Here is an 18,012-nt window from a genome sequence, read left to right on the forward strand (position 1 = left end):
CATAGCGCGCGCGCGCCGCTCACTCTGTTTACCCGCGCCCCAGCACCTGCCGGCTCGCGGACAGCTCCAGCGCGCCAAAAGACTGATCCATCATTATAATTATACTGGACTTTAGCGCGCGATATCTGACTTTAAAAAGGCATAATCGGAGTCTGACTTCGAAGAGGCATAATCGGGGTTGTCGGTGTTGTTTACAAAGCCACCAGAAACGTGGATATGGATCGACTCATGAACGAGTCGTTCGTGGACTTCGTCGGAGGAGTCCAACTCCACCCGGGGGAGGGGACGAGGACCGCTGTACCGGTCATCCTCATCGGGATCTGCGTGTCCGGCGCCGTCGGCAACCTGCTCGTGATGCTCATCTTCTACCGAGACTTCGGCAGAGCGCGAGGCTCGGAAGTCAAAGCCCTGCTGGCCGCCGTGGCCGCCACGGACCTCGCGATCCTGCTGCTGTGCGCTCCCGTGCGCGCGCTGACCTACTACCGCCAGTCCTGGACACTGGGCAGCTTCGTGTGCAGCACCGCCGACTGGTTCCAGCACGCGTGCGTTGCGGCCAAGACTCTGACCCTGGCCGCCACGACCCGAGCCCAACACAACCCGGTGGCGGTTCCCACTGGTGGCGCCAAGCGACCGCCGCGGCTCCGCGCGACCTGGATCCACGGTGCGCTCGCCCTCATCTGGACGGTGTCCGTGATGTTCCCCGTCCCGCAGTTTCTGTTCGCCTCGCTGCAGACGCGCGGCGCCGACACCTTCATCTGCGTGTCGGCGCCGCCCGCGTGCGCCGCGGACTTCATGAGCCTGTTCTACAAGGTCTACCCCGCGCTGACCTTCGCCCTTCCCGCCGCCTTCACGCTGGCCTACTACGTCAAGACTCTGCACGACGCGGTCAACCACTCGGCGGCGCCCAGAAGCGGCGAACGGCAGCGGCAGAGCAAGGTGACGCTTGTGCTGCTGTGCGCGACCGGCGCCAACGCGCTGCTTCTGCTGCCCGAGTGGAGTGCGTTCACCTGGACGCGCCTCGGCTTCCACAAGCCGCCGGTCGGTCTCGCAATCTTCGCGCAGGTCCTCCTGTACTCCGGCAGCTGCGCGATTCCCGCCATCCTCATGACCATGTACGACGACGTGCGTCGCGGCGTCGTCGGTGTCTGGTTCGCCTCCACGTGCAGAGGCGCCCGGAACGCGCCCGGCGGCAACAGGTGTCCGGCGAAGAGCGAGGGTAACGGCGCGGAGCTCGGAGGAGCGCGCGAGGAGGGCGGCGACGACAAGGCCGAGTCCCACGAGCTGGAAAAGAACTTCCCCGACGTAGAGCACTTCTGGACCGGAAGGCGGAACACGCACGTGGAGGACGATCAGGACCCCGTCCCGTGGGAGCGCGAGGAGAAGATGCTGTGACGGGACGCGGGACGGCGTGTTGTAGGACGGCGTGGCGCGTGGTGTTCTCCAGTAGAGTAGAAAGTCGCTTGTAGTTCATCGCTCCTCTCCTAAACCCCTCGGCGGCACCGCGTCGCGCTGTCGGCGCGCCGGTGTCTTCATGGGTCAGGGTATAAACGGGTACAGCGATGTGTTTTTATTATATAAACATCACGTTATAAACACTTTGAATGTAGCGTGTATTTTAGCCCAGTGTTGTTGGCATTCACGTTGTGTTTAGATGACTTAATCTGTGGCGCAAAGTATAATAAATCCTGTTTTCAATGGTGCGTGTACATATTTGATAGAACACCGACTGATTTTTGTGACCATGTATTTGTATTCCGGTAATAAAATGTGTCCAGTGCAACGGGAACCAGTGTTTTTCAAATGCAATGAAACACATCTTCCATAATCACATCTTAATCACGGATAAAACCGGCAGAAATTCAGCGGCAAAGCTCTCCATTTAATTGAAAACGTCATGACCCGACATGACGCCAAGGTGGAAAACATTGCTTCGTCAAAAAATCGAACGAATAAATAATCTAGTCTAATAATAATGATGATAATAATCCAGAGGAGATTTGAACTGAAAGCAATATTCCATTCGGATAATCACTCAGAGCACGTCGGATTATCAATAGGCCTTACATATTTCTGAACAACCTACTGAAATATCATCATATTTGTCATGTACTACCAGTCAGGGTTGATGAGTTCACGGACATTCACACCCTGGCTTCAGCATTTCACTAATACTATGACTCTCATTTTAGAGTATAGGCTACAGGCTTGATTGATGCTCCAGGTGGATGAAAACTTAACCAAAATATATATAAAAACACTTTTATTGCGGAACAATAACGAATTTTGAATTCCATAGATGAGGGAAAACCTCATCGCCAGGGGCGAGGCTAGCCCATTTTTAGGGGTGCTGAAGCACCCCTAAAAAGGGGCTCAGCACCCCTAAAACTTGGGAGTAAGAAATGTTATTCTAAAAATTATATTTGTTCGTCTTTGAAATTGTTAAATAATGTCCAAAACATAAAATCTTTTGAGTTAGTTGAACCAATGTTAAAATTATGAAGTTATTTTTCAATAGAAATATTTTTTGTTTTTGTGTGAAAAAAGGGTGGGTGGTGTGGCAGTGGGGCTCATTGAGTGCTCAGCACCTCTAAAGCTCTGACCCTAGAATCGCCCCTGCTCATCGCAACATCTGGGCTACTTTTACTGAATTTGTTGAGGCAGAGTAAACAAATCCCAACAAGCGGGAACAGCGCCCCCTCTTATGCAGAAGGCGAAACAGCGGTACTGCACCCACTCTTGTTCTTAGCTCTGAAATGGTTTCGCTCTCTTGTCGACCAATTAACGTAAAGTGACAACCAAGTACAGAGGCCCAGGTTTGAATGTAGGTTGCGGTTATTCAGATTCAAGTAAATGTTTGAGTTGAGAACGTGGGCATGTGCAACTGGGCAAGTCTATCCAGGGTGATATCACTGATGCTGTAATGGTTAATTAGCGTCACTCATCAGGGCAAATGACAAGTTCCTTTTAAACTGACTTCAATTGTGCAACCAGACAAAAGTCTGTCTAATGTGGTCGAATGTTAATTATCCAAATAACCTCCAATGGAGACTGGGATCTATCTTTTAGTTTGCCCTTTTAAAACGGCACAACCAGGCCTTCCAGTGTGAAGGTGGAACAGTATCAGTACTAAAAACTAAACATCCAATCGCAAGGTATGCTATATCGCACTAACTATATCAGTACTAAACACCAAACAAACCATCACAATGTGACGCCTAGCCTCACTGGAGGGGGTGCAGGGAATCCTGCTCTGACCCACAATTTCAAGCCCATCGGTTGTGCTGCCACGTCGAAAGCCTGCTAGCTGGAACCACATGTTGGACGCTCCTGAAAAGCCTAATGGTGTTGGTTACCGAGCGGAATAGTACGCCCGTGCCCTGCGGGTCGTCCTGTCCCAGACCGCGCGGGTCTTTTGTGCGGCGACTCGCGCTCGTCTGGCGACCGTACGCGACCGCACCGTTACGTAACCCAGAGTGAACCGAGCCGCCCGGTGGTAATGCACTGGGATCATGCACCGCTCGGATAAACACCGCCCGCTAAAGGACCAGCAACTCCCTGGGGGGCGGAGGGAGTTCCATACAGGAGGAGAAGGGGAGGAGGAGGAGGGGGGGGAGACGTTCAATAAAGGAGAGTTCCCTCTGCGTCATCAGAGTGAGTGAGGGGGAGGGAGGAGGGGAGCGAGGGTTGGGGAGAGATGGGGAGGAGAGTTCCCTCGGTGTGCTGCACTGGGATGCTCGGATAAGAGAGAGAAAGAAAGAAGCATCGTAGTGCTGGAGAGGTTTTAACCGCTGGTTGAACCCTCGGGCCCGGGGGGTCTGATGACTTGAGATGACGAGTAGAGGGCGAGCTCAAGGAATCTAGGGCAGGACACTCCTGGACCGCTTCATAACGGGACAGTAGGAAGACATGGGGACAAGGTGTTAGAGCTCTCTCTCTCTCTCTCTCTCTCTCTCTCTCTCTCTCTCTCTCTCTCTCTCTCTCTCTCTCTCTCGCTCTCTCTCTCTTACTCGCTCTCTCTCTCTCTCTCTCTCTCTCTCTCTCTCTCTCTCTCTCTCTCTCTCTCTCTCACCCACGTTCAGAAGCACACTTTAAGTACACTGATTCTATTAATTATTTAGCAGATGCTGTAATTTGTCAGATGCTTTCCTGCAAGAACGACTTACAATGGATTCAGATCATCATTAAGGAGCCGGCAGGCTGTGCATACAGTGCATCTTGTTCACAGATGTGGACATTGGGGATCGAACCGAGGACCATTCAGCGGAGAGCCTTAGCCGTTACAATATCCATCCATTGAGTTAAATATAATTCCAATTAAAAAAAAGAAAGTATTATGGTATATTATCGTTAGGCGGCATATAACTCACTCTAATAGCATAAATGACACCACAAAAAAGATATTGCCCACTAGATGACTGCAAGCTTAATACCACACAATGTAAACACTTATTCCCATCAAGACTCCGGCTTTTTATGATTTGATCCTGGTCAACTCTTGACGGGTGATTACATTTATGTCATCTCTCCGTCCGGGGAAAACCAGGACGCGTGCACAGTGCTACCCAGTGGTTATAACGGTGCAATGCATCCGGAAATGTAGAAGACTCCACATCCGGTCCTGATATGAAACATACGCAACTTTTAGTATTCTACATTATCTTTATTTATTATTTCAATAGCAATGCAACTCTCCCTATTGTTAAGAAGGCCCTTCTTGTTATCTTGTTATAACAGTACACGTGTTACGTCTTCTCTCAAAAAAATATTATTGTACATTTCTGAGGGGGGGGGGGGGGGGGGGGGGTCTTTACAGGTCCATTGTTTGACGCAGACAAAAAATCTTTGACATGCACAGCCAAGAATTGACGCTCAACTTGTCCGACAAACGGTTCCCATTGGTCGTCCTCTTTATACACGACTCTGTCCTCCAATCAGACCCGAGAACCGTGCGCTCCGGAAGAACCGGGTGCTTCAGAAGCGTGCGTGCACGCCCCCGAAACAAGACGCACACGAGCCCGCGCGTTCACGCACAAAAGGCTGCGCGGACTGGCAGAGGAAGGTCTCTGCGTTTGGACACCACTGGGGAACAGAAAAGCTCCGAAGGTGAGGAAGTCCTGCGTGTCAGGCGACATAAAGACCCTCGTCTTTGTGGGACAGTTGATGTTTGTGTGTGTGTGTGTGTGTGATAATAAACAGCTCGGTCCTTTAGAGCTAGGCTCTGCCTTATGCTTGATCATGGCTTATAGTCGTTTATAAGTTCACGCCTCTTCTGTGTCAGTGGAGAACTCGAACATAATTGTATGATTACAATTGACTGATGCGTGTTTAAAGTCAGCGTTTACATGTTTTGCGTGAGACCAGGTTACCCCCCTCTCCCCTCTCCCGCCCTGTCCTGTCCACCATGTTGGGGAACTTCTACATCCAACTTCTAATCGATTGCATGGCAAACCAAACCGAACGCTGTGATCGATACACACCTTGGCTTCGCCTTCCCTCAAGGCGGGCAGTCTGATCTCCCCTATTTAAAGTGGTTAACCTGTTGATGGGGGGCTGAAAGTGGACCTATACAGGCGTGAGGAATGTCAGGTGGGCGGCCGGGATGACCTGCCAACTTTTAGAGGACGTGTCCTGTCCGGCAGGCGTCCTTGTGTCGATGGTATTTTTTCGCCTTCAATAGTCAGCCCAATAGACAGCCCGTCTCCTCAACGGGCTGTCGTCGCTGTGCAGTCGAAGCTATGAAGTAATGAAGTGGGGGTGAGGTTTGTTAACGTTTTTGTATTTCTTTCGCTTTTTTCGTCATGTGAGCGGCTCTGTATGTGACTGTATCAGACTTTGCACTTTGACGCCTGGTTTATTCCACACGCTCCCCTGAGGTCTCCGGAGACGGGGTTAATGTAACCCTGAGCAGGCTCTCTCCGGTCTGACCGCTCTCAGCGATTAACGGGCGATTGCTTCGGTATGCTGTTTAGGTGTAAACACCAGAGTGTGTTCAACACACAGACGCTTCCTGCTGCCGTTCAGATCCTTTCCGTCAAAAGGTCACTATCCGTCTTATCTTATTATCTTAGCTTATCTTATTACTCTGTTATTAACTAAGTGTCCTCATATCAGACAATCCCAAGTCCATAGTTCATCACTGAGTTATCAACAGGAGTTCAACCTTTATTTTCCAAATGGATAGTTAACCTTGATTAAACAATACATGAAAACCAGTATGCATCTCCTTTCACGTGGTTTTTCATAGTTTCACTTTCGTTATTTCGTTTTATCCGCTGATGCTCCATTATGACAGCCAAGGCAGACATCTTGCTTCATGTTGGTTTCCAAGACAGTTCTGAAAAACATAATGGTTGAGTCATTGAAGGTTGTTTGGCTTGTTTCAGATGTCCTTTGCCAGTGATCAACTCTACAATGGCTACATCAGGACCCACATGTCTGACATAGTCAGCAAGGTCAAAGTGAGAGAGATCATCCCTCACCTGCCCTGCCTCACCCTCTCCGACCGGGTGAGTCCAACGTCCCTCCGATAACCTGAAGGGATCTCACCGTTTAAAGTATAATCTTAGATTCATACCGTTTACCGTGTGACTGTCATTCAGTACTAAACCATTTTAGTGTTATAACGGAGGGAGTTCACCTTTTATGGTGTCACCTTAGATTCATACCGTCAATCTGTGCACCTCAATGTCAGTCGATGGCTTTAATGAATCTGTAGTGATAGCTGCTTTGTGCTGAAAGCACAGCCACGAGGAGCAATGATCTGATGCACATTCGCCTTAATGTGCTGAGCTCATGTGTCGACCATATACAGAGACAGACTTCTGTTCACTGTGTGTTTGAACACATTACTATATCTGAGTGTGTGTACTGTACGTCTATTCGTCTACTATATTACTATGTTTGTGTGTGTGTACTATAGGTCTATGTCTGCGTGCGTTTACAATATATTTCTGTGTGTGTGTACTATATTACTATGTCTGCGTGTGTGTACTATATTTCTGCGTGTGTGTACTATAAATGTGTGTGTGTACTATATTACAATGTCTGTATGTGTGTACTATAGGTCTATGTGTGAGTACTATATTACTATGTCTGTGGGTGTGTACTATATATCTGCGTGTGTGTACTATACGTGTGTGTGTGTGTGTGTGTACTATATTACTATGTCTGCGGGTGTGCACTTCACTTCAGGAGGAGATCGAGGCGAAGCGGGAGCACAATGGGAACTTCAACGCCATGCAGCTGCTGCTGCAGAGCCTCCGCCGGCGGGAGAACTGGCCCGAGCAGTTCATCGCCGCGCTCATCGCCTGCGAGCACCGCAGCATGGCCGCCGAGATAGAGGCAGAGTACCACCGCCTGAATACCCCCCGCCGTGAGTCTCCTCCCCCCAGCCGCGAGTCTCCTCCCCCCAGCCGCGAGTCTCCGCCCCCTTGCTGTGAGTCTCCGCCCCCCAGCCGCGAGTCCCCGCCCCTAGCCCTGAGTCTCCGCCCCCCAGCCATGAAGCTCCGCCCCCCTGGGCTGCAGGTGCGCGGGGAGCATGGCCCAGTGGTTCCAGACCTAGGGGTCATGACCCCGACAGCCCCGTGGAAGCCGACCGGCCCCTTATTGGTCCAGCCTCACCAAAAACACCCAATCACAACTGAAGATATTTACTCACATCTTAAATAATACAAAAAATAAGGTCCAAGTATATTTGTAGTTGGGAGTTTAAAAGAAAAACATCTCTCGAGTCTGTGTTTGTTTTGTTTCCCTTTCCCCCAGTTTCAAAAGCATCCAACGTCGTCATGGCAACCGTCCACTACCCCCCCGCCGTCGGCCAATCAGCCCCCACTGGGCCCTCCTCCGACTCCTCCCTCCCGGAGACCCCTGAGGCACCAGGGGCCCAGACAGCCCCGCCCCCCAAGGCTGCCGCACCGGACCCCAAGGAGCCGTCGACCTCTCCGACCCCCGTGTCGGCGACCCTCCTTGCCCGCCAGGAGCCGGAGGAGAACTCGGAGGAACCCGGGCAGTCGGTCGGCGTGGTGGTCGGTTCCGGCTTCACGGCCGTCGACGGAGCCGGTTGTGAGGTCCCAGCCCAGACAGGAAGTCCCGCCCCGACACGGAGTCCCGCCCCGACAGGAAGTCCCGCCCAGCCGGAGTCCATGGAAGCATGGCGGAGCGGCGAGCAGAGCGGGGACTATTCGTCTGCAAGCGAAGACGACTCGTCTGAGGAGGATCTGGAGTCCGCCTCTTCGACCCTGACCCCGGAGAAGCCTCCGGTACAGGAGAGCGACCCTCAGCAGGTAACGCCCCCCGCCACTCTCCATCCCGAATACAGGGAGAATCGTTTGACTTGAAAAGGCGTCAAGTCACGGATTAAATTGAATGGAAACGGTTCTTCCAAACATTGTTCAAAGCAGCAGCGAGTGGTGAACATTAGTAGTTTTATATTATCGTTGGAAGAAACACTCTTGTGGTCTTTTGAAAACCTTCATGGTCCCAGTGAGGAGAGTAAAACCAGTCGGGTTAGGGGGCAGGCTCCAGGGTCACCACCTCGTTCAGCCTGGCCATCCACGGCTTCGTCTGATTGACCTCGTACAACGCGTCCGAACGAAGGAAAGAATGACAACCTTACATTTACATTTACATCGGTACAGTGAGGATGTTCATAGAACCAAGGGCCAAGCAGTAACAATTCCTAGGTTAACCCATTCCCTGTACACAACAAAGATAGCTAGCATAATATGCTACACAACTTAGTACTATAACTAAGTATGAACAGTAATAAGTGCCTACATACTGGGTGAGAGGGGATGGCTATGCCGAGAACTCTGAACAGGTTAGTCTTGACCTTCGAACTCTGAACAGGTTAGTCTTGAACTTCGAACTCTGAACAGGTTAGTCTTGACCTTCGAACTCTGAACAGGTTAGTCTTGAACTTCGAACTCTGAACAGGTTAGTCTTGACCTTCGAACTCTGAACAGGTTAGTCTTGACCTTTGAACTCTGAACAGGTGAGTCTTGACCTTAGAACTCTGAACAGGTGAGTCTTGACCTTTGAACTCTGAACAGGTGAGTCTTGACCTTAGAACTCTGAACAGGTGAGTCTTGACCTTTGAACTCTGAACAGCTGAGTCTTGACCCTTGAACTCTGAACAGGTGAGTCTTGACCTTCCCTTCCCTTCTAGGTCCAGAGCTCCGTCCCGCTGGCTGCGGTGCCCCAGGTAGCGAGGGTGAACCGCCCGAACCCCCGGGGGCCCCACCCAGAGGACCACCCTGACCGGCTCCGCTACGAGGACGAGGACGACGTGTGCTTCAGCAAGCCCCGAGCGCTGCTCAGTGTGCGGCCCGACGCCGGCCGCCACACCGCCGGCGCCACGTCAACCACCGCCGCCCTGTCGCCGCCGCCGTTCTCCGGGAACGACATCAGCCTGCAGATCAGCGAGCCCGAGCCGGAGGGTTCCGAATCACCTCCCCGCGGGGACCCCTCCGCGCGCGGGTCCCTGGCCTCCTTCGAGGCCCGGGAGGCCGGGGAGGTCCTGGAGCACGTGGGCCACGTGATGGAAGAGCCGTCGGTCCAGAACCTGGCCGGCCCTGCCGCCGCGGCGCAAGGCCTTCTGGGAAATGCGGTACGCCGGGACGAGAGGAACGAAGGTCGGCGTGAAGTTGCGTTCCCGAGTCGGCCCTCTTCGTCATCACCGGGGGGGGGTGGTGGACACGAGCCCCAGATCCTCAACGGTAAACCCTCCCCTGCCAGGGCCCATGAGCCAGCCCCCGCCCGCCAGCGGCCGCCTGGGGGCAACCTCCCACCGGCGCCGGAGAAGGAGGTGTCTGTGGTCGACCTGTCCTCCAGAACTAAGTATGCCCTGACGGCTGCGGGGGTGGTGGCGTGCGCCGTGCTGGTGGCCTGGAGGCTGAAGAATTAACCGGCCGTGACTCCGCGTGAGGGAGAGATCACGTGATCGGCGGCGTCTGGAACAGGATCTCAAAGGTTGCGTTCACCGGAGGCGCGGTGGGACAACGTGGGCGACGCATTGGGCCCACCCCCCCGCCCCCCCCCAGCCTGAAATAGCGGCGCCGCTGTTGCCGTGGCGATATGGAGTGGGTCGCTCACAGTGTCGTACCGCGCGTCAGGTGAACCCCCCGCCCCCCAGTGAGCGGTGCCTTTTGGGGCTGCTGGTATTGGTCCATACCGCCAGGCAGTCCTTTAATATTTACCCGGTAATAATAGCAGACCTTCGGTTGTCAATGATTCATTCTGTCTGTAATTAAGCCCGCTCTCTCTCTCTCTCTCTCTCTCTCTCTCTCTCTCTCTCTCCCCTTTGTTTATTGACTCTACTTTGAGGAGATCATTTCTCAGGTCATTTATGTACCCAATGCAAATATGTGGTGGGTATCTGATGCCAATGATAGCCTTGTGCGTAATTAGGAACATATTAGTCTGATAAGCACTTACATCTACTTTTACTTGAATCCCCTGCTGATAAATCAAGTATAGCAATGATATTCATTTCACGATAAATTTTAAATGTTGTTCTGGCTAGTGCAATGTAGATCAATCTATATTTATTTGTATATATCTATGAAAAGGTTGGCCTAAGATGAGAGGAGAATCTAAATATAAAGGGAAAGCTCACAACTTTGTCAACACTGTTATCTTCTGATTTGACCTTGATGTCGAGGAAATAGATACGTTTCGATTCTTAGTTCTTGTTTTCTATTTAATAGAAGGTGTATGTGCAATATTATTTCCAATGTACTAACGCAGTAATGAAAACGAGAATTTTTTTTTTATCAGAAATCTTATTCAGACAGATTAACATCCACTTGATAATCAAAACATTAAAAATGAGCTTGCTGAGAAAAATTCACGTACGTCTCTTACTGTTATTTGCAAAAACAAATTATTGTTCATATAATGAGATGTTATTTTGTTGTGCCAGTATAACAACAACTGTGTCAGACAGAACGTCTCCTCTGTCACCGTGTGCACGCGCACACGGTGTTGACTGACGGCACTGTTCCCACGGCGATTGGCTGAGCCCGTTTTCTATCCGCGCTCCCATTGGCCGAGCCTCTCTTCATCAGCCGTCTCCGTCCACTTTAAACGGGACTGCTCATTGTAAGAAACCGTTAGATGTGAGAATTACCTTAACGACCCGATTTGTACCTTTAAAATGTGTCGCGTTGACCCGTCCCGCGGAAGAAAGTAGTCCCACACGCGGGACCGCCGTCGCCCTCGATGGCGTTAAACGGCCACCGAGGCGACATCGAAGTCAACAACGACGAGGACGAAACGCCCACGAAGCCACTGCGCTCTGCGGGGGAGGAGATGACGCCCGACGACCCTGCGGACGAGCCGACCGGCGGGACCGCGACAGCCGGGGGACCAGGCGCCTCTGCCCGGGGAGCGTCCCTCCAGCGTCCGGGAACGACCAGGAGCGACTCGCTGAGGAGGAGCCGACCACGTACGTGTTCTGGAGGGGCTGGGAGTATCCACTGGAAGGGGATGGTTGCTCGTTGACTTGAGCCTTACGCGGGGCTCAATGGGGGGTAATTTAAATGAATCCCCTTGAGATTATGGGAAGCGGTCATACGCGTGGGTCTGTAGCCCCCTGCGGGGGCAGGGAGGCGGTGACCCCGTGGTATTAGGACACGTTTGCGCGGAGCTCAGACACCTTGGATGTCGGGTCGCGGGAAATAGACGGCTCCCATTCTTGCAACAAGATGGCGTATGTAGTACACACTGTACTATCGCTGTTCAGCAACTGGGGATCGGTTAATATCAATTGTCCCTCATTGATTCATGCGTTATTTTATAGGGGCTTTATGTGTCAAGGTCATGGCATAATACCAAAGTCAACCTCATGCGTTTATCGTTATATTATTATTTTTTCCCCCCCGTCTCCGACGCATCCCCAACGCGTAATGGTGCCACCGTAAACCCCGCAGCTTTCCCCTGGTTCGGCATGGACATCGGCGGCACTCTGGTGAAGCTGGTCTACTTCGAGCCGAAGGACATCACGGCGGAGGAGGAGCAGGAGGAGGTGGAGAACCTCAAGAGCATCCGCCGATACCTGACCTCCAACACGGCGTACGGGCAGACGGGGATCCGCGACGTGTACCTGGAGCTCCAGGACCTGTCGCTGTGCGGCCGGACGGGGAACCTGCACTTCATCCGCTTCCCGACCTACGACCTACCCGCCTTCCTGCAGATGGTCCGCAACAAACACTTCTCCAGCCTGCACACCACGCTGTGCGCCACGGGGGGCGGCGCGTACAAGTTCGAGACCGACTTCCGAACGGTGCGTTTAATTAATACGTGGTTATCGTTTAATACAGTTCTTCTGGATATCTGACAGTTGATCAACAAGGAAGCTCATAGTATTGGGAGTCCATGTCGCACATTGTTAGAGGAAAACTCCCCACGTCCAAAAGAATAAACCACTGGGGAATCCTTACTGTCATTACGTGGACTAAAACCTTAAACGCATGTCTGAATAGTAAAATGCAATAAGTGCAGTAGCTCAGTTGTACAGTTCCTGTTTCGTCTGTCCTTCCTGTTTGGCCCCACCCCTTACTTCCTGTTTGTGTCTTGCCTTAACCGTCCCCAGATTGCAGACCTGCAGCTGCAGAAGCTGGACGAGCTGGACTGCCTGATCCGGGGGGTCCTCTTCACCGAGTCAGTGGTGGTCAGCGACCCGTCGGAGTGCTACTACTTCGAGAACCCCAGCGACCCCGAGCGCTGCGAGCAGAAGCCCTACGGGCTGCAGGACCCCTACCCCCTGCTGCTGGTCAACATCGGGTCGGGGGTCAGCATCATGGCCGTGTACTCGGAGACAGACTACAAGAGGGTCACCGGGACCAGGTGAGATCCAGGACCAGGACGGGGGGGGGGAGGGGTTCACTGTAGAGCATGGAACCTATAGCCTAGAACCAACACTGTCTGCTCTACAGCTGACAGTGACAACCAGCTGAGGTCCGGACCTTAGCGGACCTGTGTTGACTAATGGTTGGCTATAGGTTCCACACTGTCCTCAGCTGATTCACTGTAGAGCGGACTGTATTGGTTCTAATGGTAGGCTATAGGTCCCGTACTGACCTCGGCTCCTACACTAAAGAGCAGACTCGCGTTGGACGGTTCAGCATTAGCATCCTCAGCTGAAACGAGGCTTTAGGTTACACATTGAGATGTGTGCGGCCTGTCGAGCCATCAGGCGGATTACAAGGGGAGATTCATTCTGCGCTCACAGTGATCTGAAAGCAGTTTGGCCTTCCTAGAAGTCATGCTAATGCGTGCATGTTTGCGCCGAGTCCGTTTAATCAGTGAACATAACCTGCTTATCCGGAATTAAAGCAAACAAACCATGTTTAACAATCTCTTTGTGGTTTCTCTCTCTCTTTCTGTCTTCTCTCCATCCCTCCCTCTGTCTGTCTGTCTTCCCTCCCTCTGTCCGTCTGTCTGTCTTCCATCCCTTGGTCTTCCCTCCCTCCATCCCACCCTCTGTCTGTCTTCCTCTGTCTGTCTTCCTCTCCTCCCTCTGTCTGTCTGTCTGTCTTTCTGTCTTCCCTCCCCTCCCTCCATCCCTCCCTCTGTCTGTCTGTCTTCCATCCCTTGGGTCTTCCCTCCCTCCATCCCACCCTCTGTCTGTCTTCCTCTCCTCCCTCTATCTATCTGTCTGTCTCCCCTCCCTCCCCCCTCCCCCCCCCCCCCCCCAGCCTCGGTGGGGGGACCTTCCTGGGTCTGTGCTGCCTGCTAACCGGCTGCTCCACCTTCGAGGAGGCCCTAGAGATGGCGTCGGAGGGAGAAAGCACGCGCGTGGACAAGCTGGTGAAGGACATCTATGGCGGGGACTACGAGCGCTTCGGCCTGCCCGGCTGGGCCGTGGCCTCCAGGTGTGTGCGCGTCGGCTAACCGGTGTCGCTGTAGTAAGCGTTGGTAGGCAAGGATTCTAGTTAGCATCGGTAAGTCGGAAAGCTAGTTGGCGTTGGTGGTCGCCGCTGTTTGTTATTTAGCTTTGGCTTAGTAAGCAAGCTAGTTAAAGGGGACATATTATTCCCCGGGTCGTTGGAAGCCGTTTTGAAATTCTGCCTCTTCTGACATCACAAGTGTGCGTGTCCACCTAGATGTGTGCTGGATAGATCAGTCTACCGTCCTACCCAGTGGACTGAAGCAAAGGTTGCTCATCTATCCGCCGTACATCTAGGTGGACACGGCAACTGGTGGTATAATATGCCACCTTTAACGTGATTCCACCTGCCGTGGAGAAGGATAAACCAGCTCCTCGTCAAGCCAGATTGGTAAAATCAGCACTGTGACTCTCCCGAGTTGGTATTTTTTCACAATTATGCTTTCAATGTTTTTTTTTGTTTTTTTTTGCTAGCTTTGGCAACATGCTGACATCGGAGAAGCGGGAGGGCGTGTCCAAGGCGGACCTGGCCCGCGCCACGCTGGTCACCATCACCAACAACATCGGCTCGATCACCCGCATGTGTGCCCTCAACGAGGTCCGTATCCTTCCGCCCAGCCTGGGAACTCCATGCTGTAAGCCGACCACAATTGGTGACGGCAAAAATATTTCAAAGTAAAAGCCCTAAACCTTTTGAGGTTAAGTTTTAGCATTAATGTGTTTTTAGTTTACATTAACTGCATTTAGCAGCTGTCCAAAGCGACTTACAATAAGTACATTAGTCAGACAATATGTACCGCTGTCCGCACAGTAGGGATGTTCATAGAACCAAGGGCCAAGCACTAACAATTGTTAGGTTAACCCAGTCCCCGTATACAACAGAGCTAGCTAGGATAAGAAGGTGGACATACAAGTTACAATAGGTGCGTACATTCAGTGCCAGCATTAACCATTAAGTCATGTAGCAGAGTAATTGATTGACCTTTTTAATTGAGTCACACACCATACCCATTCCACTATTCACTGACCGTATCTGTAACAAGAGTTCTTAATCAATGCGTCCGCGTTGAACCGCTCCGTCCCGGTGTCCTCAGCCTCTTTACGGTGCTGCCTTGTGGCGTCTTGATCAAGCAGCATTGTACAGGGCTATGAGGGCACAGGGAGATGTCTACTGTCCCCACTAGAGTATGAGGACACAGTGATATCTACTGTCCCCACTAGGGGCTATGAGGACACAGTGCTGTCTACTGTCCCCACTAGGGTCTATGAGAGCACAGGGAGATGACTACTGTCCCCACTAGGGTCTATGAGGACACAGGGAGATGACTACTGTCCCCACTAGGGTCTATGAGGACACAGTGATGTCTACTGTCCCCACTAGGCACAGGGTGATGACTACTGTAAGCTACTGTATGTATTCTGTAATTATTTGGATTGATTGTTAACGATGACCAACCAAAAAGGACCTCATCGGGTGCCATCCTAAAACATTCAAATAATTACAATGTTTTTTATGTCTTTATAACGGCGAGATTGGTTCTTGATGGGAGCAAAGTTTAGCAAGGAACACCTAAGAGGAAGTTACAGTGACTCAGCAAGTAAAGTGCAGAGACCAAATGTCACAAACCAACTATTTTTCCAAACCCCTAGAGGGCGCTCTTTACAAACGCAGACCGATAGAAGGTGCTCTATATCTCCAGGCGGACTGTGTGCTACAAACAAACCTTGTTTCTCAACTGTTTTAATTTCGAAAAAAAATGATTGTGCATGCTTGTTCAGTTGCTTTCCTTCAAATTTCCTACGGTATTAATTGAGGCAGGATTTTAATGGTGGTGGTTGCCCTATTCATTCCCCCCCCCCAATTCGGAGGTTCTGGAGAACATTCCTAACTGTTTCCGTCCCTCCCCAGAACATCAACAAGGTGGTGTTTGTGGGGAACTTCCTGCGGGTGAACACCTTGTCCATGAAGCTGCTGGCCTACGCCATGGACTACTGGTCCAAAGGACAGCTCAAGGCCCTGTTCCTCAGACACGAGGTGAGCCCATTGGGGACAGGGAGGATCTCATTGGCTAAAACGGGGATGCGGCGATCCCATTGGCTGAGCGCGGTTCCCCATCGCTTGGCTCACTAATGACATGTTTATGCTCGTGCCCTGTTTTTAGAAATCTCGATTTATGTGACAAATGGAACCCTGGGAATGAATGTAGACGTCAAAGAGCGTCTTCTTACTCCTCTAAAGAAATCCAAAGACTGAAATGTATTTGTTTAAGATGTTGTTTGAAATCCTTTCAGCTTTTCACACGTTCACGTAACAATTCCCTAAACTAGGTTGAGCAGAGCAGTGGCCCTGGCCTGATGTGTCAGCCTTTGACCTCTGACCCCTGACCTATGACCCCTCCCCTAGGGGTACTTTGGAGCTGTGGGGGCGCTGCTGGAGCTCCTGCATCCGTCCTAGGAGGAGAGGGAGGAGGAGGAGGAGGAGGACCACAAGAAGCACTTTAAACCTCCTGTACCGCTAGCCACAAGCACCTAACGCGCTTACATCTAAAGGCTGAGCTGCTCATCTACGGATGATAGCTTCTAGATGCTAATATCAACATGCTAGGATGCTTACATCTCAAGGCTAAGCTGATAATATCTGGATTCTAACTTCTAGAAGCTAAGATGCTAGCATCAAGATGCTAGGATGCTTACATCTCTAGAGGCTAAGCTGCTAATATCTTGACGCTAATTTCTAGACGCTAGGATGGTTATATCTATGTGATACGGTGCTGATATTCAGATCCTACGATGCTAAAGTCTAGATGTCCAGATGTTGTCATGCACAAGCTTCCTGAGTCATGTGGGCGTCGGCGTCGACGGCTACTTGTTCTTGTTCTGGATCTTGAGTGACTGTTCTTGTGCTGTTCTTGGCGTCCATTTGTGTGTGAGCGTATCCCTGCCGCTGTGTGAACAGTGTGGATCTAGAATGAGGTTGGGTTCGGTTGATCCTGCTTGGGAACGGGGACCTAAAGCGCACCAAATATTAGTGATTCTGAACGTTTCATACGGGCAGGGCTTGTTGCAGTAGTTGTGGTACGAGGTGTTATAGTAAAAGTATACTTTATGAATCCAAAGAATATGTTGACCGTTGTGACAATCAAGAGTGGTACTGTTGTCAGTGCCACTCACCTGGACCTAACGGTAACTGAACTGGTAAACTGGTAGCTGAGACAATATATTATCAACCGGACTCAGGGGGGGCCTATTTCTGTCAGGGAATGTTTGTGGAGATTCGCTTAAAACCTCAAACCCGTCCCAAAGTGGAGGCCTTTTGTTTCTTGCGATAGCAGCTTGACGTGAATCCCGGCGCTCAACACGGGAAGATATGAGTGTTGCTTCTGATTATATTGCAAGGCCTGTTCTGTTGTATATCAACACTGTTAGTGTGTGTGTGTGTGTGTGTTTTCCATGTTTGCATTTTCAACCCAAAGAGTCATAAATGCACTGTTAACGATTATCTGCAGCTGCTGTTTTTTCTATGAGAGTGAAATGTATTTTAGTATACCAGAATATGTTTTTCAAGCACTAGGACAATTTGTATGTGATAAGAATTATCATTCAGCTGAAAATCAAAGCCTCCTTATTGAGTGATCTCCATAACGTTCTGGTTCAGTGTTCAGAGTATTTAAATCAGGCGATTTAGGGACCATGTTTCTCCATCTCATTCATATTCAGGTAGCAGAGACATTTCCACTTGTTGTGGTTGAAGGACTTCTGAAGCTTTAAAACTAAACGTGCCTGTATGGTCTTTTCTGCCATTGATAATGGTTATTCTACATTTATAATCTACTCCAAAAGTTCCCCTCTGTTGGCTCCTTCAGAGAGTCGACTTGCACTAAAATGTTCTAACGGTTTTGTACGGAAATGTTTAAGCAAATAAAAAAGCTCTTCATCCAATCTTGATTCGTGTCGGTTTTTTTTATGGCCTCATGCCTTGAAAGTAAAATGTATTCGCAACAAAACCTCACTTTACATAGTAACTTCCAGCACACGATGAAAGAGCCAGTGTCCGAGCCAGGGCAACATCCAGCCCCCTTCAAGTCGCGCCGAGGTCCACTCCTCCTCTGGCCCTCCCGCCCACC

At 51.0% G+C, this 18,012-nt stretch overlaps 3 protein-coding genes across 3 annotated transcripts; all 3 read left to right on the forward strand.

Moving 5' to 3' along the window:
* Positions 1-216: 216 nt before the first annotated feature.
* Positions 217-1,392, forward strand: LOC307086875 (G-protein coupled receptor 151 protein; the record flags this gene model as incomplete). Its single annotated transcript, XM_079752223.1, has 1 exon — positions 217-1,392. One exon carries the CDS (start codon positions 217-219, stop codon positions 1,390-1,392), a length of 1,176 nt encoding a protein of 391 aa, XP_079608349.1.
* Positions 1,393-5,010: 3,618 nt separating this feature from the next.
* On the forward strand, positions 5,011-10,849 carry mavs (mitochondrial antiviral signaling protein). The gene is made up of 5 exons (XM_079753074.1): positions 5,011-5,103; positions 6,384-6,506; positions 7,192-7,372; positions 7,762-8,282; positions 9,167-10,849. The coding sequence occupies exons 2-5, from the start codon at positions 6,384-6,386 to the stop codon at positions 9,902-9,904; spliced, it is 1,563 nt and encodes a 520-aa protein (XP_079609200.1). The 5' UTR covers positions 5,011-5,103; the 3' UTR covers positions 9,905-10,849.
* A 205-nt stretch (positions 10,850-11,054) lies between these two features.
* pank2 (pantothenate kinase 2) lies at positions 11,055-17,821 on the forward strand. Its single transcript, XM_079752998.1, has 7 exons — positions 11,055-11,446; positions 11,931-12,283; positions 12,593-12,846; positions 13,698-13,874; positions 14,363-14,486; positions 15,798-15,923; positions 16,293-17,821. The coding sequence occupies exons 1-7, from the start codon at positions 11,221-11,223 to the stop codon at positions 16,341-16,343; spliced, it is 1,311 nt and encodes a 436-aa protein (XP_079609124.1). The 5' UTR covers positions 11,055-11,220; the 3' UTR covers positions 16,344-17,821.
* Positions 17,822-18,012: the final 191 nt, after the last annotated feature.

The sequence above is a fragment of the Pollachius pollachius genome, assembly GCF_949987615.1.
Source record: "Pollachius pollachius genome assembly, chromosome: 15".
Classification (NCBI taxonomy): Eukaryota; Metazoa; Chordata; class Actinopteri; order Gadiformes; family Gadidae; genus Pollachius; species Pollachius pollachius.

Coding starts and splice junctions, on each gene's coding strand:
- pank2 (XM_079752998.1), top strand. CDS start 11,221: ATGGCGTTAAACGGCCACCGAGGCGACATCGAAGTCAACAACGACGAG. Junction 13,875..14,362: donor GGCTGGGCCGTGGCCTCCAG/GTGTGTGCGCGT, acceptor TTTTTTTGCTAG/CTTTGGCAACATGCTGACAT. Junction 14,487..15,797: donor GCATGTGTGCCCTCAACGAG/GTCCGTATCCTT, acceptor GTCCCTCCCCAG/AACATCAACAAGGTGGTGTT.
- mavs (XM_079753074.1), top strand. CDS start 6,384: ATGTCCTTTGCCAGTGATCAACTCTACAATGGCTACATCAGGACCCAC. Junction 6,507..7,191: donor GCCTCACCCTCTCCGACCGG/GTGAGTCCAACG, acceptor ACTTCACTTCAG/GAGGAGATCGAGGCGAAGCG. Junction 7,373..7,761: donor CCGCCTGAATACCCCCCGCC/GTGAGTCTCCTC, acceptor CCTTTCCCCCAG/TTTCAAAAGCATCCAACGTC.